The 12,798-nt window shown below is 35.8% G+C and overlaps 3 protein-coding genes across 3 annotated transcripts in view; all 3 read right to left on the bottom strand.

Annotated features, from left to right (window-relative positions):
- Positions 1-12,798, bottom strand: part of LOC125814193 (14-3-3 protein 7) — a 330,997-nt gene that overhangs the window by 286,943 nt on the left and 31,256 nt on the right. The window lies entirely within an intron of this gene.
- Positions 252-12,405, bottom strand: LOC125814103 (protein PHOSPHATE-INDUCED 1). Its single transcript, XM_049493558.1, has 2 exons — positions 11,661-12,405; positions 252-384 (listed from the first exon to the last, which is right to left on the bottom strand). The coding sequence occupies exons 1-2, from the start codon at positions 12,403-12,405 to the stop codon at positions 290-292; spliced, it is 840 nt and encodes a 279-aa protein (XP_049349515.1). The 3' UTR covers positions 252-289.
- Positions 3,232-4,295, bottom strand: LOC125814180 (protein PHOSPHATE-INDUCED 1-like). The gene has a single exon (XM_049493635.1). It carries the CDS (start codon positions 4,274-4,276, stop codon positions 3,320-3,322), a length of 957 nt encoding a protein of 318 aa, XP_049349592.1. The 5' UTR covers positions 4,277-4,295; the 3' UTR covers positions 3,232-3,319.

Raw genomic sequence — 12,798 nt, 5'->3', positions numbered from 1 at the left:
GATTTTATGCAAAATCATGTCTTTTATTAATTCCCTTTTATTATTATTTTTTATTAAATGTCGATACCTGCTTAATTTTTACCATTACATAATGTTGAGTTGCATTACTTTTTTGTTAGAAAAATAAGAACTCTTAAATCAATTGGGGGAGGAAACCAAGAAGATTAACAGGAATATAGAACTAGCAAAGTGTATATATTATCATATCTCAAACAAATGAATGAATCAAGAAATCATATACTAGAATATGTTACTATAACTCTATACTCGATTATAGTATTTCTAAGGTCTAAACCAAAGTGGAACATGAAGATGTAGCAGGATCATATAGAGCAGGAACCAAGTATTTCCTTCCATTTGTACCATGTGCATTGTAGCTTGCACCTGTAGTCTTGTCAACCAATAAATCACCAGCATAGCCTGGGTAAGAGCCCTTGGCGTAGACACCAGGGCAAGCAGATGCAGCTTCTAATGGCGCATCTGCTTCGCCCTGATAGTAACCGTTTCCAAATGGGTTCGTTGCCGTTCCAGCTAATAAGCTAGCTAAGTTGATCACCATACCATCAGCACCCACATCGTTGTTTGGTGCACCCAATGGTGCGCTCTGTGGTCCGTAGATGGGTTGGTGGAATGGCCAGGCACAGTAGCCAGGACACAGAGTCTCTGAGTTACCAACCCAAATATAAGCAAATTTGTAAGTCTTGCCATTAATAACAGCACCTTTAGAAGCACCATGAGTTCCACACCGATTGACACAGAACCCATCAACAGCAACATCAGAGGCGGTCAAAACAACGTTAATGGAGTCTTTCTGTTCACCCTTTGATGCTAATTGCACGATTTGCTTTTGGGTCAGTGATTTTCCAAGGGAATAATTTTCAATGAGAAGTTGTTTACCCAAAGAGAGGGAAAGGGTGTTCTTAGAATTAGCTAGATGGTAGTATTTTTCAGTGACTTTCCACCATTGTGCTACTGAAGGATTAGTTTTAGATGGAACTGAAGAAGAAAGGGAGGTGATGAAATCGGATACAATAGCTCTTTGGGATGGCTTGAATTTGCCATACCAAATCAAATTGACAGATATTTTACCAGAAAGAAGTGCACCCTTGTGGTACTTCAAGAGCTGCATTTGTGGATCTTGGACTAAAGCACTGAGCTTTCTTGAAGCAAAACACACATTGATGAAAGAAATCAATACAAAAAGTGATAAAATGAAATGAGTCGAATTGGAACAGAGAAGAGACATTTTTTTTAATGGTGAGTGAGAAGTAAAAGACTTGAATGAATTAAGTTTGGATAGAATGTAGGAAAAGAGAGGCAGAAGAATGAATATATAAGGGAATGAAGGGTGTAATTATTGGGAAGGTGCTGAGAAAGAAGGTTACAGTGACTTTAACTAAAAACGCGTTGGCAATTAAATTAAGTGGAGCTAGCTGCAAGTGCAACACATGCATAAGGAATAAGAAAAAACTTAACTGTCAACTTATAAGCAGCAGTTACTACTACAGCGGCTCAACTATTCACATCACTATTCCAATTCATGACTTTATTGATCATTCATTAGTGTTTAATTGATATTTTAATTGTTATAATTGGGCAAAACAGAGCAATACCAACTTGTTTCAAAAGAAAGCTAAATCCCCCTCCCCCAACTAAACCTATTACCAATTGCAACCTATTTTTTCCTCCTCATACATGCTAGTAGCCTAGTATTGGGTACGTAAATTCTACGCCTCTTTACTCAGAGCGTCATATCCATGTTTATTAATGCGTAATGAAGTACGTAGCTGCCACTTTTCACAGATTCACTCCATATTCATCTAAATTTCTGTGGAAGATGGAAAAAACAGCAGTATTTGATGAATTACAATTGCAAAAAAGATATGTTCAAGTGTTAAACAGTTTGGGAATACAGGAAATATTGCACCTTACTATTCCCTCTATCTTTCTGTGTGACAATTTTCATTTACTGGGAGTCAAACTTCCTAATTTCGACCTTGACATTGGAAGTACATGAGATCTTTACAAAACTTGAGTTAAAATTTACACAATAATTAGCAATTCAAAAATATTTAAAAAACATGGTCAAAGAAAGTTCCATTTTACTCTCAAAATTTGACATTACGGATCTTATAAATTGGGACGAAGAGCTCTATTTAATTTGAAGTTCATTTCAGTATTTTTTTTTTCTTCATATTGTCAGGACCGCCACTTTGCCAATAAAACCACGGAGCTTTATGTGAGTCTAAGTCCGTGACAATATGCTGTCTTTGTTCTTTTTGTATACAAACTACATATCTAATTTCTAAAAGTAATCCTATGAGCACCAGGCTAATTCAGTGTAAGGGATTTTTTTTTTTTTAATTATGCTGAATAGTAAAAGAAATTTATTATTATTATTTAGTACAACACAACATTCCTCCCAGCTTGTTCATCATTGAGCATTATCAATTCCTATAATGGTTGTCAACTGGTCATGACATCCAAGCCCTACCAAAGAACAAAACAATACAAGTTAGATATGACTGATTTCTAGTCATATCAAACCTCTTGTCTTATGCAATTTGTGTTGATTCATTTATTAAATAAAACTTGGAGACATGCCAGCTATCTATAGTGTTATTTTGCCTAGTCGAAACAGAAAAAGAGACACTAAATTATTGGCTTCTCAATTAGTCTAACATAGAAAATGTATGAATTGATCAATAATCAATTGATCTGAATTCCCAAGATAGTCGTCAAACTGTAGAGGCAAATTTTGCACTATGATACAATTATGGAACAAGGCCTATACACGGAATGTAATTGAGAACAATATTGAAATGACAAATTATAATAGTCTTAGATGAAAATAGGCCTTAGCCAAGCATGACTTACAAATGTATGAATGGTAGAAGTACAAGTTATGCTCATCAAAGGGTGGCTAACAAATGGGAGATATAATGCTTATTATAAAGTTAACTTGTATTAGGTGTTAATAAAGTTTTTCACTATCATCTTTCATTCCGATTTAAGAATAAACTGTTCATTAAGGTTATAAAGCTAAGACCTTAGGAGAGGTTTGTAAGATTATCCATGATAATAAAGAACTACTAAGGCATTTACTCTCCTTGTTTGCCTTTGTATTTTGTTCAATTTGTAGAAAAACATATTATCACAACTCTAGAGAATGCATATCTTGAAATATTTTGTGAGCAAGTTATAATGCTATACGCGATTAGTAAAAGTTAAATATTATCAAATGAACGAATCAATAAATCATATATTACAATGCTATGCTCGATTATAGTATATCCTATTTTGTAAATACTGCTTCTCTCTAGACTAGAGTTGAACATGAAGAAGTAGCAGGATCATATAGAGCAGGAACCAAGTATTTCCTTCCATTTGTACCATGTGCATTGTAGCTTGCACCTGTTGTTTTATCCACCAATAAATCTCCAGCGTAGCCTGGGTAAGCGCCCTTCGCATAGACACCAGGGCAAGCAGATGCAGCTTCCAATGGCGCATCTGCTTCGCCCTGGTAGTAACCGTTTCCAAATGGGTTTGTGGCGGTTCCAGCTAATAAGCTAGCTAAGTTGATCACCATACCGTCAACACCCACATCGTTGTTTGGTGCACCCAATGGTGGGCTTTGTGGTCCGTAGATGGGCTGGTGGAATGGCCAGGCACAGTAGCCAGGACACAGAGTCTCTGAGTTACCAACCCAAATATAAGCAAATTTATAAGTTTTGCCGTTAATAACAGCACCCTTAGAAGCCCCATGAGTTCCACACCGATTAACACAGAACCCATCAACAGCAACATCAGATGCGGTCAATACAACGTTAATGGCGTCTCTCTGTTCACCCTTTGATGCCAATTGAACGATTTGTTTCTGGGTTAGTGATTTTCCTAGGGAATAATTTTCGATGAGAACTTGTTTGCCCAAATTAAGGGAAAGAGTGTTCTTAGAATTAGCGAGATGGTAGTATTTTTCAGTGGTTTTCCACCATTGTGCTACTGAAGGATTGGTTTTAGATGGAGTTGAAGAAGAAAGGGAGGTGATGAAATCAGATACAATAGCTCTTTGAGATGGCTTGAATTTACCATACCAAATCAGATTAACAGAGATTTTTCCAGAAAGAAGTGCACCCTTGGGGTATTTCAAAAGCTGCATTTGTGGGTCTTGTACTAACGCAGTGAGCTTTCTTGAAGCAAAGCACACATTAAAGAAGGAAATAACAAGAAAGAATTTCAAAATGAAATGGGTCGAATTGGAAGTGAGAGAAGACATATTTTGTATTTATTTGTAAGTATTTGATGGAAATTTGAGTGTGTAAGTAGTATGGATGTTGGAGAAGAGAGGCGGATTATATATAGCGCAAGCAATTGAAAGAGTGCGTTTTGCTTGTTACGAATGTGCGAAGAAGGAAAAAAGTTGACTTTAAAATAAAACGCGTTTAGCATTAACGTGCAACATAATGAAGATCAAAATAACTTTAAAGCGATTTCTATTTCCGCGGCCCTACTATGGGCATTGCTCACTGCTATAATTGACTTCATTTGTGTTGCTTTCGTGAAAGTCAAAATATTGGAAGAAATGTGCAAAACAAAGTAAAGTAAATATACTAACCCACATCCCCATTCCCCAAAATAACCTATTACCAACTACTCTGAAAAATTGATAACTACTTCATCTGTTTCCAATTTTAGGTAATTCATTTTATTTTTTTCATTGTTAGTTTATTTGAGGAAGAGCTATTTTAAGTTTTAGATTAATTTTGTAGCTATAATAGGAACTTGCAACTAATTTTCCGGTGACCTTTTAATGAAAACAGAGTTATTTTAGGGTTAGAAAAAACAGTTTGATAAATCTCCTGCATTAATATTAGTCCTTCCATTTCAAAATACTAGTATCGAATTAATCTAATCAAATTAGTCAAATTGATTATCAAAAAATGACACGTCACAACTAGTTTGGAATGGAGGGATCACAAAACATAAATTTGACCACCTTATGTAAAATTATTCCTTAATAGGAATGGAGAGGGTATGTCCAAAATATTGTATAAAAAGTAAGAGAAACCGCTCAGTTAATATTTCTAAATTTTGAATTTGGTAATGATAGTTAACAGTAGATATCAAATATTAAATCTTTAAATATTTATTCGGTAATCGGTAAATCAAACTTATTCGGTAATACCGCATTGAATTTGTAGTCGATTATATCACAAAGTTAATATTATTGCATTTATATTTTTCTATGTGGAGGCACAATATAATAGAAGATCAACAAGTAAAAAGACATAAAAAAAGAGAGTAAATTGACACAACTAAAAGACATGTATTTGGGTCATTTATGTTTAGTATTAAGCTTTCTCTTTAAATTTGTACTAATGAGTTATTAACTACTTGATATATGTCCTTCATTAAGTAACTAATTTGGTATTCGTGGAAATACCGAATACCAAATGATTCTAATGTCTCATACACCCATACTCAAACACCGTAATTCTAAAATTTTACTCCCGAATACCATACTAAATACTGAATTACCAAATACCAAATTTAATTCGGTATTATATGTCCAACCCTACATAATTTGTCAAATGGTGGTGAATTCGATGTTACATACATGCCGCGTCTTAGACATGTTGTAGATTACCACTTTCTGATACCTGCCCTGTCTAGTTAATACTCCTCAATCCTCATACCCTGCCTTGTGAGTGAAGTAATTAATACATACTAGGTACGTACTATTATATTCAGGCACTCACCACTTAAATTATGCGCCGTTTCCATTATAGTTACTTAACGCGTTATGGACCAGATGTCACTTTAGGGACCATTGGTATGAGGGATACAGATAAGTAGTTCTGGAATAATATTTTGGTGTCTTGTTTGGTTGTCAAGTTTGAAATAATTTATTCTACAATTTATACTATAGTGATGGAATTAGTTATTTCATACACATGGTGGGTTAAATTATTTCAGGATAATTAAAACAACCTCTCGTCTTATTCTATTTGGTACTGTCGATACATTTATTTGATAATTGTAACTTGGAAGATATAGATACTTCTTCATCTGCCTTGTCAAAAAGGAAAACAGAGCCTACTAAATAATTGGCTTCTCCATGTTTATGCTTAATCGACCTTCTTCCATGTAATTTTTTTAGGTGCGCAACTAATAAGCCTTGGCCTAATTGAACATCACTAATTAATTAAGCTGAATATTCAAAATATTGTTGAATTGCATTACCTGTCTTTGTTTGTGATGAATTATAGAGTAATGAAATAGTAGACTGAGTATTCAAGATAGAAAGAAGAGAAAGAGGAGGAGAAGAAGAAGAAGCAGAGAAGATGGAGATTGATCCTTTATTGTATTATTCAAGTTACTTCAATAATGAACAAGAGATCCTTTATATAGTAAACTAACTATCTGCCTTAACAACTAACCTACTAACAAAATTAGTAACTAACTTACTATACACATGTATAACAGAATATTCTAGATCATTGTATATCCTCAACACTCCCCCTCAAACTTGGTACTGCAAGGAGATTAGCCAGTCCAAGTTTGGATATCAAATAGACATGTTGAACTCTGTTTAGACTCTTAGTTAGAACATCATCAGATTGATCATGTGTCGATATATACTGAGTCTTTATGAGACCATGTTGAATCTTTTCCCTAATGAAATGACAGCTATTTCTATGTGCTTGGTCCGTTCATGGTACACTGGATTAGCAGTCATTTGAATGGTTGTTGTGCTGTCACTAAATACTGTAACTAGTAGTTGAACTTGAACTCCAAGATCTGTAATAAGGCCTACAATCCAAGTTAACTCAGCTATTGTGGAAGCTAGACTCCTATTTTCTGATTCAGCTAAACTTCTAGATACAGTGGACTGTTTCTTTGACTTCCATGAGATCAATGAGTCCCCAAGCTGAATAGTGAATCCTGAAACAGATTTTCTGAAAAAGGTACAAGCAGCCCAGTCTGCATCACAATAGGCTGTGAGAATATCTTTCTTGTTGCTCAATAGTAACAACCCTTGTACTGGTTTTCCTTTTATATAGTTGACTATTCTAAGTGCTGCATCCATGTGAGTCTGTTTTGGTGTCTGCAAAAACTGACTAAGTGTTTGAACACTATAGGATATGTCTGGTCTGGTTACTGTAAGATATAAAAGTTTTCCAATAAGTCTTTGATATGCCCCTTGATCAGCTAGTGCTTCATTACTTGAACTTGGACCTTCTTTGATATGCTGATTATATATTTAGTGGTAGTTAGTTTTGTAGTTGTGTCCATAGAAGTGGATGATGGTTTTGCTGCACTCAGTCCAGTTTCTGATATAAGCTCAAGGGCATACTTCCTTTGATGCATTATAATACCTTGCAAATTCTATGCCCAAAAAATACTTTAATTCACCAAGATCCTTCATTTTAAAGTTCTTGTGTAATGCTTCCTTGGTTGCTAGGATTTGATCCAAACTATCTCCAGTGACAAGTATGTCATCTACATATACCAACACAACAATTATTCCTTAATTTATTTTCTTGATATATAAGGAGTGATCAAACTGACTTTGTCTGAAACCACAATTGATTAATGTTTTGGATAGCTTTGCATTCCACTGTCTTGGTGCTTGCTTTAATCCATATAAGGATTTTGAGAGTCTACATACACTCTCCCCCTAACTCTGAAATCCTTGAGGAAGGGACATGTAGATTTCATCCTCCAAGTCACCTTGTAAAAAAACATTAAAAACATCTATTTGGTGAACATGCAATGTATGGATACTGCAACAGATAACACCGTCCTTAGTATGACCATTTTAACCACTGGACTTAATGTTTCTTGATAGTCAATGCCCTTCTTTTGGCTATAACCTTTTGCTACAAGCCTTGCTTTGAACCTCTCAACCTCACTAGTGGATTTGTACTTTACTTTGTATATCCACTTACATCCAATTGGCCTCTTGCCTTCAGATAGAGATACCACTGTCCAGGTGTTGTTGCTTTCAAGAGCAGACACTTCAGCTTTCATTGCCTCTACCTACCTAGGATCCTTCACAGCTTCTTCATAGGTTGTAGGTTCCACTATGTTAGAGAACTGAGACAAATAACATTGGTATTTAGTAGAGATATTAACATAGGATAGATAGTTGGATAGTGCATGAGGCACATTCTCACTGATACTTAAGGACACAAAATCATTCATCCATGTATGGGGTTGTTTGCCCCTACATGACTTTCTTCCAGGTACAAGCTGAATATTCCTAGAGGCAGTTACTGTTGCAGGCACAACTGGAATATCATCATTTAGAGGATCTACACCCTGTGAGGTTTCCTCAACAGTCTGATTAGAATGTATAGTAGGAACTTGAAAGGTTTCTAATGCATTGTCTTTAATCAGCTCCTGAGACACTAGAGGAAATAACTGATACTGAGTATCCATAGTAGCTTTGAAAGGGAACATGTCTTCTCTAAAAGTTACTTCCCTATGAACAATTTTTTTTTTTGTTAGTTAGATCAAATAAAATGTAACCTTTCTTTGTTTCTGAATATCCCATATGCACTGTATGCTTAGTTCTAGACATTAGTTTATCTTGTTCATGTAGTATCTTTACATGACATAAACAACCTAGCACTTTTAAGTGTGTAAGAGATGGTTTTCTATTATGAAGCCTTTCATATGGAGACATGTTATGTAATATAGTAGAAGACATTCTATTAATCAAGTAAGTTGCAACTTTTACACAGTAACCCCAAAATTTGAGAGGAATATTAGCTTGCAATCTTATTGCTCTAGTTATTTCTAATATATGTCTGTGTTTTCTTTCAGGAATTCCATTTTGTTGAGGAGTATAAGAGCAAGATGTTTAATGTATGATGCCTAACTTAGCTAGTAACTCAGCACTCAATTGATTCACAAATTCAGTTACATTATCAGTTCTTATCATTTTTATGTATGTGTCAAATTGTGTTTTAACATAAGCAATAAAATGTTGAATAACAACAAGAGTATCAGATTTAAGCTTAAGTAAGAACACCCAAGTCATTCTTGAAAAATCATCCACTATAGTTAAGAACCATTTTTTACCATCACAAGTAGGCACTTTATAAGGCCCCCACACATCAATATGCACAAGATCAAAAGGATTCGTACTAAAACTAGGTGATTTTATTGGAAAAGGCAACCTAGTTTGTCTAGCACATGGACATATAGAACACTTTCCAATAATATCTTCTACGTAAGATTTTTTACTAGGAAACAAATGACACAACACTCTAGATGACACATGACCAAGCCTATTATGCCACAATTTTATAGTAGCTTGATCAGTAGTAGCTTGACTTCTCTTAACAGAAAACACATATGCATTTTTGCTCTGTCCAGTCACATTTTGATGACTCAGTAGATAGTAAAGGCCAGCTCTTTCTCTACCAATCTCCTTCACCTTTCCACTGTAGAGATCCTGAAAAACACAGAAGTTAGGATAAAAGGTAGCTGAACAATTGAGTTGCTTAGTTGCCTTTGAAACAGATAAGAGATTATACTTAAATTGTGGCAGATGATACACATCAAGAATAGTATTGTTAGGTGAGATATGACTAGAACCAGTGTGTGACCACAGCTACATCCCCATTTGGCAATGCCACTCCTTAGGAACTCACAGAATCAAATATAGAGTCTTTATTAAGAAGCTTTATATCTGAAGTCATGTGGTTGGTAGCCCTTGTGTCAATGATCCATTCAGGTGGACCGGAGTTTTTTTCAAGAGTATAATTCATACCTGACATGTTAGCTGCTGACACTGGCTAAGTTTATTGTTCCAGCATTCTGCAAATTTGCTCATATTGCTCAGAAGTGAACATTGGTTCAGAGGTGAACCTTGGAGGCATATGTTGCCCTGTAGAGTCAAGTGTGTCTGATTCTTCAGAAATAGCAGCATTATGTGCACTTGCCCTTCTTGGTTTGTATCTGTTATCATAAGAGTTGTACAACTTATTCTCAACCCCTCCTTTCACTTCACCATGTCTTGGATGCCCTGGTGGATACCCAACCAATCCGTAACAATCCACCTTGAAGTGACCCTTTAACTTACAGTGATCACATACTACATTAGGATTATAATTGGATGTATATGTTTTTTTTTCCTTTCTGGTAACTATTTTGATAGTTTTGATTAGTAGACTTGGAGTACATAGCTACATCAGAATTCCCAGGCATTGCACCCAATAATCCTAAGGCATTAATAGCTTGAGCTACACTCTTCTGACTCTCATCACTCATCACCATTGAGTAGGCTGCATTTACTGATAGTAGAGGTACCATTACCAAGATTTGACTTCTTGCTTGAGAATATGTATCATTCAAGCCCATAAGGAATTGATAGAGCTTTTGCCTCTGTAGGTACATTATAAAATCCTTGGATCGTTCATAATTACATGCAGGGAAGGGAACCATAGACTCAAACTCATCCCATAGTTCATTTAGCTTAGTGAAATAGACTGATACAGAATGAACTCATTGTGACATAGTAGCTATTTCTTGATGGATATTAAACGTTCTAGACCGATCTATCTTATCAAATCTTTCTTTTAAATCTTGCCAAACACCTTGAGCAGTAGTGGCATACACTACCCCACCAAGAAGACTACTTGAGACAGAATTCATCTGCCAAGATAGGACTATGGCATTCACCCTTTCCCATTGACCCCACAGTTCAACAGGGAACCTTTCTTTATTCCAAGATCTATCGACCAAACCCACCTTGTTTCTTCCTAATAGCGCAATCCTAATAGACTTACTCCAAACCCCATAGTTTTCACTTCCTTTTAATTGAAACAAAATGATAGTCATACCTGAAACATCTGAATTGGACAGGTAAAGGGGATGATTGAAGTCTACCGGAGCCTGCAATCCTTGAATCATTGGAGGAACTCCATTTGCAGCTGTTGAGTTCAGTTGATTTGCAGCATCATTGACTGTTGTATTTACCACTTTTTACTGATTTTTTAGTAGATAAATGCAAAAACACTAAGAATCACGATTTAGAGATCACAAATTCACACTTCAGAGTATACAATTCCTTCAAGATCGATTACAGCTTAACTCTGTTGGCTAAGCTCTGATACCATGATGAATCATAGAGTAATGAAATAATAGACTGAGTATTCAAGATAGAAAGAGGAGGAGAAGAAGAATAAGAAGCAGAGAAGATGGAGATTGATCATTTATTGTATTATTCAAGTTACTTCAATATTGATCAAGAGATCCTTTATATAGTAAACTAACTAACTGCCTTAACAACTAACCTACTAACAGAATTAGTAACTAACTTACTATACACATGTATAACAGAATATTCTAGATCATTGTATATCCTCAACAGTTTGAAAACTAAATCAATTGAGCAAGGAAAACAAAATTAGAAGGTAATATAGACATCAAAATAATTTTATCGTATATTATCATAATCTGAAACAAATGAATGAATCAACAAATTGTATCTTACAAATCTATGCTCAATTATATTATAAATATCCTATTATGTAAATTCTGTTTGTCTCTCTAGACCAAAGTGGAGCATGAAGATGTAGCAGGATCATATAGAGCAGGAACCAAATATTTCCTTCCGTTTGTACCATGCGCATTGTAGCTTGCACCTGTTGTTTTATCCACCAATAAATCTCCAGCGTAGCCTGGGTAAGCGCCTTTGGCGTAGACACCAGGGCAAGCAGAGGCAGCTTCCAATGGCGCATCTACTTCGCCCTGGTAGTAACCGTTTCCAAATGGGTTTGTAGCGGTTCCAGCTAATAAGCTAGCTAAGTTAATCACCATACCGTCAACACCCACGTCGTTGTTTGGTGCACCCAATGGTGAGCTTTGTGGACCGTAGATGGGCTGGTGGAAAGGCCAAGCACAATAGCCAGGACAAAAAGTCTCTGAGTTACCAACCCAAATATAAGCAAATTTGTAAGTTTTGCCGTTAATAACAGCACCCTTAGAAGCCCCATGAGTTCCACACCGATTAACACAGAACCCATCAACGGCGACATCAGAGGCGGTCAAAACAACGTTAATGGCGTCTTGCTGTTCACCCTTTGATGCCAATTGCACAATTTGCTTCTGGGTCAGTGATTTTCCTAGGGAATAATTTTCGATGAGAATTTGTTTGCCCAAATTAAGGGAAAGGGTGTTCTTAGAATTAGCGAGATGGTAGTATTTTTCAGTGGTTTTCCACCATTGTGCTACTGAAGGATTGGTTTTAGATGGAGTCGAAGAAGAAAGAGAGGTGATGAAATCAGATACAATAGCTCTTTGAGACGGCTTGAATTTACCATACCAGATCAGATTAACAGAGATTTTGCCAGAAAGAAGTGCACCCTTGTGGTAATTCAAGAGCTGCATTTGTGGGTCTTGTACTAAAGCAGTGAGCTTTCTTGAAGCAAAGCACACATTAAAGAAGGAAATAACAAGAAAGATTTTCAAAATGAAATGGGTCGAATTGGAACTGAAAGAAGACATATTTTGTTCCTTTTGTATTTCTTTGTAAAAATAGAAGCTCTAAGTTTTGATGGAAATTTGAGTGTGTGAGTAGTTTGGATGTTGGAGAAGAGAGGCGGATTATATATAGCGCAAGCAATTGAAAGAGTGCATTTTGCTTGTTACGAAGGTGCGAAGAAGTAGAAAAGTTGACTTTAATATAAAATGCGTTTGGCATTAAGTGTTAGTAGCTGTGTAAAATAAGGAAGAGAACAACTTTACTGCCAACTAATAGCGGTTTCTATTTCCACGGCCCTA

Source organism: Solanum verrucosum, unplaced genomic scaffold (genome assembly GCF_900185275.1).
Source record: "Solanum verrucosum unplaced genomic scaffold, falcon-dt-bn FXZP01000230.1, whole genome shotgun sequence".
In the NCBI taxonomy this organism is placed as follows: domain Eukaryota; kingdom Viridiplantae; phylum Streptophyta; class Magnoliopsida; order Solanales; family Solanaceae; genus Solanum; species Solanum verrucosum.
This window is presented reverse-complemented; position numbering and strand designations above follow the sequence as displayed.

Excerpts from the sequence above, each read along its gene's own strand:
- LOC125814180 (XM_049493635.1), bottom strand. The coding sequence starts at position 4,276 with ATGTCTTCTCTCACTTCCAATTCGACCCATTTCATTTTGAAATTCTTT.
- LOC125814103 (XM_049493558.1), bottom strand. The coding sequence starts at position 12,405 with ATGCAGCTCTTGAATTACCACAAGGGTGCACTTCTTTCTGGCAAAATC. Across the intron at positions 385-11,660 it reads ATTGGTGGATAAAACAACAG|GTGCAAGCTACAATGCACAT; the intron begins GTGCAAGCTACA and ends ACAAGACTACAG.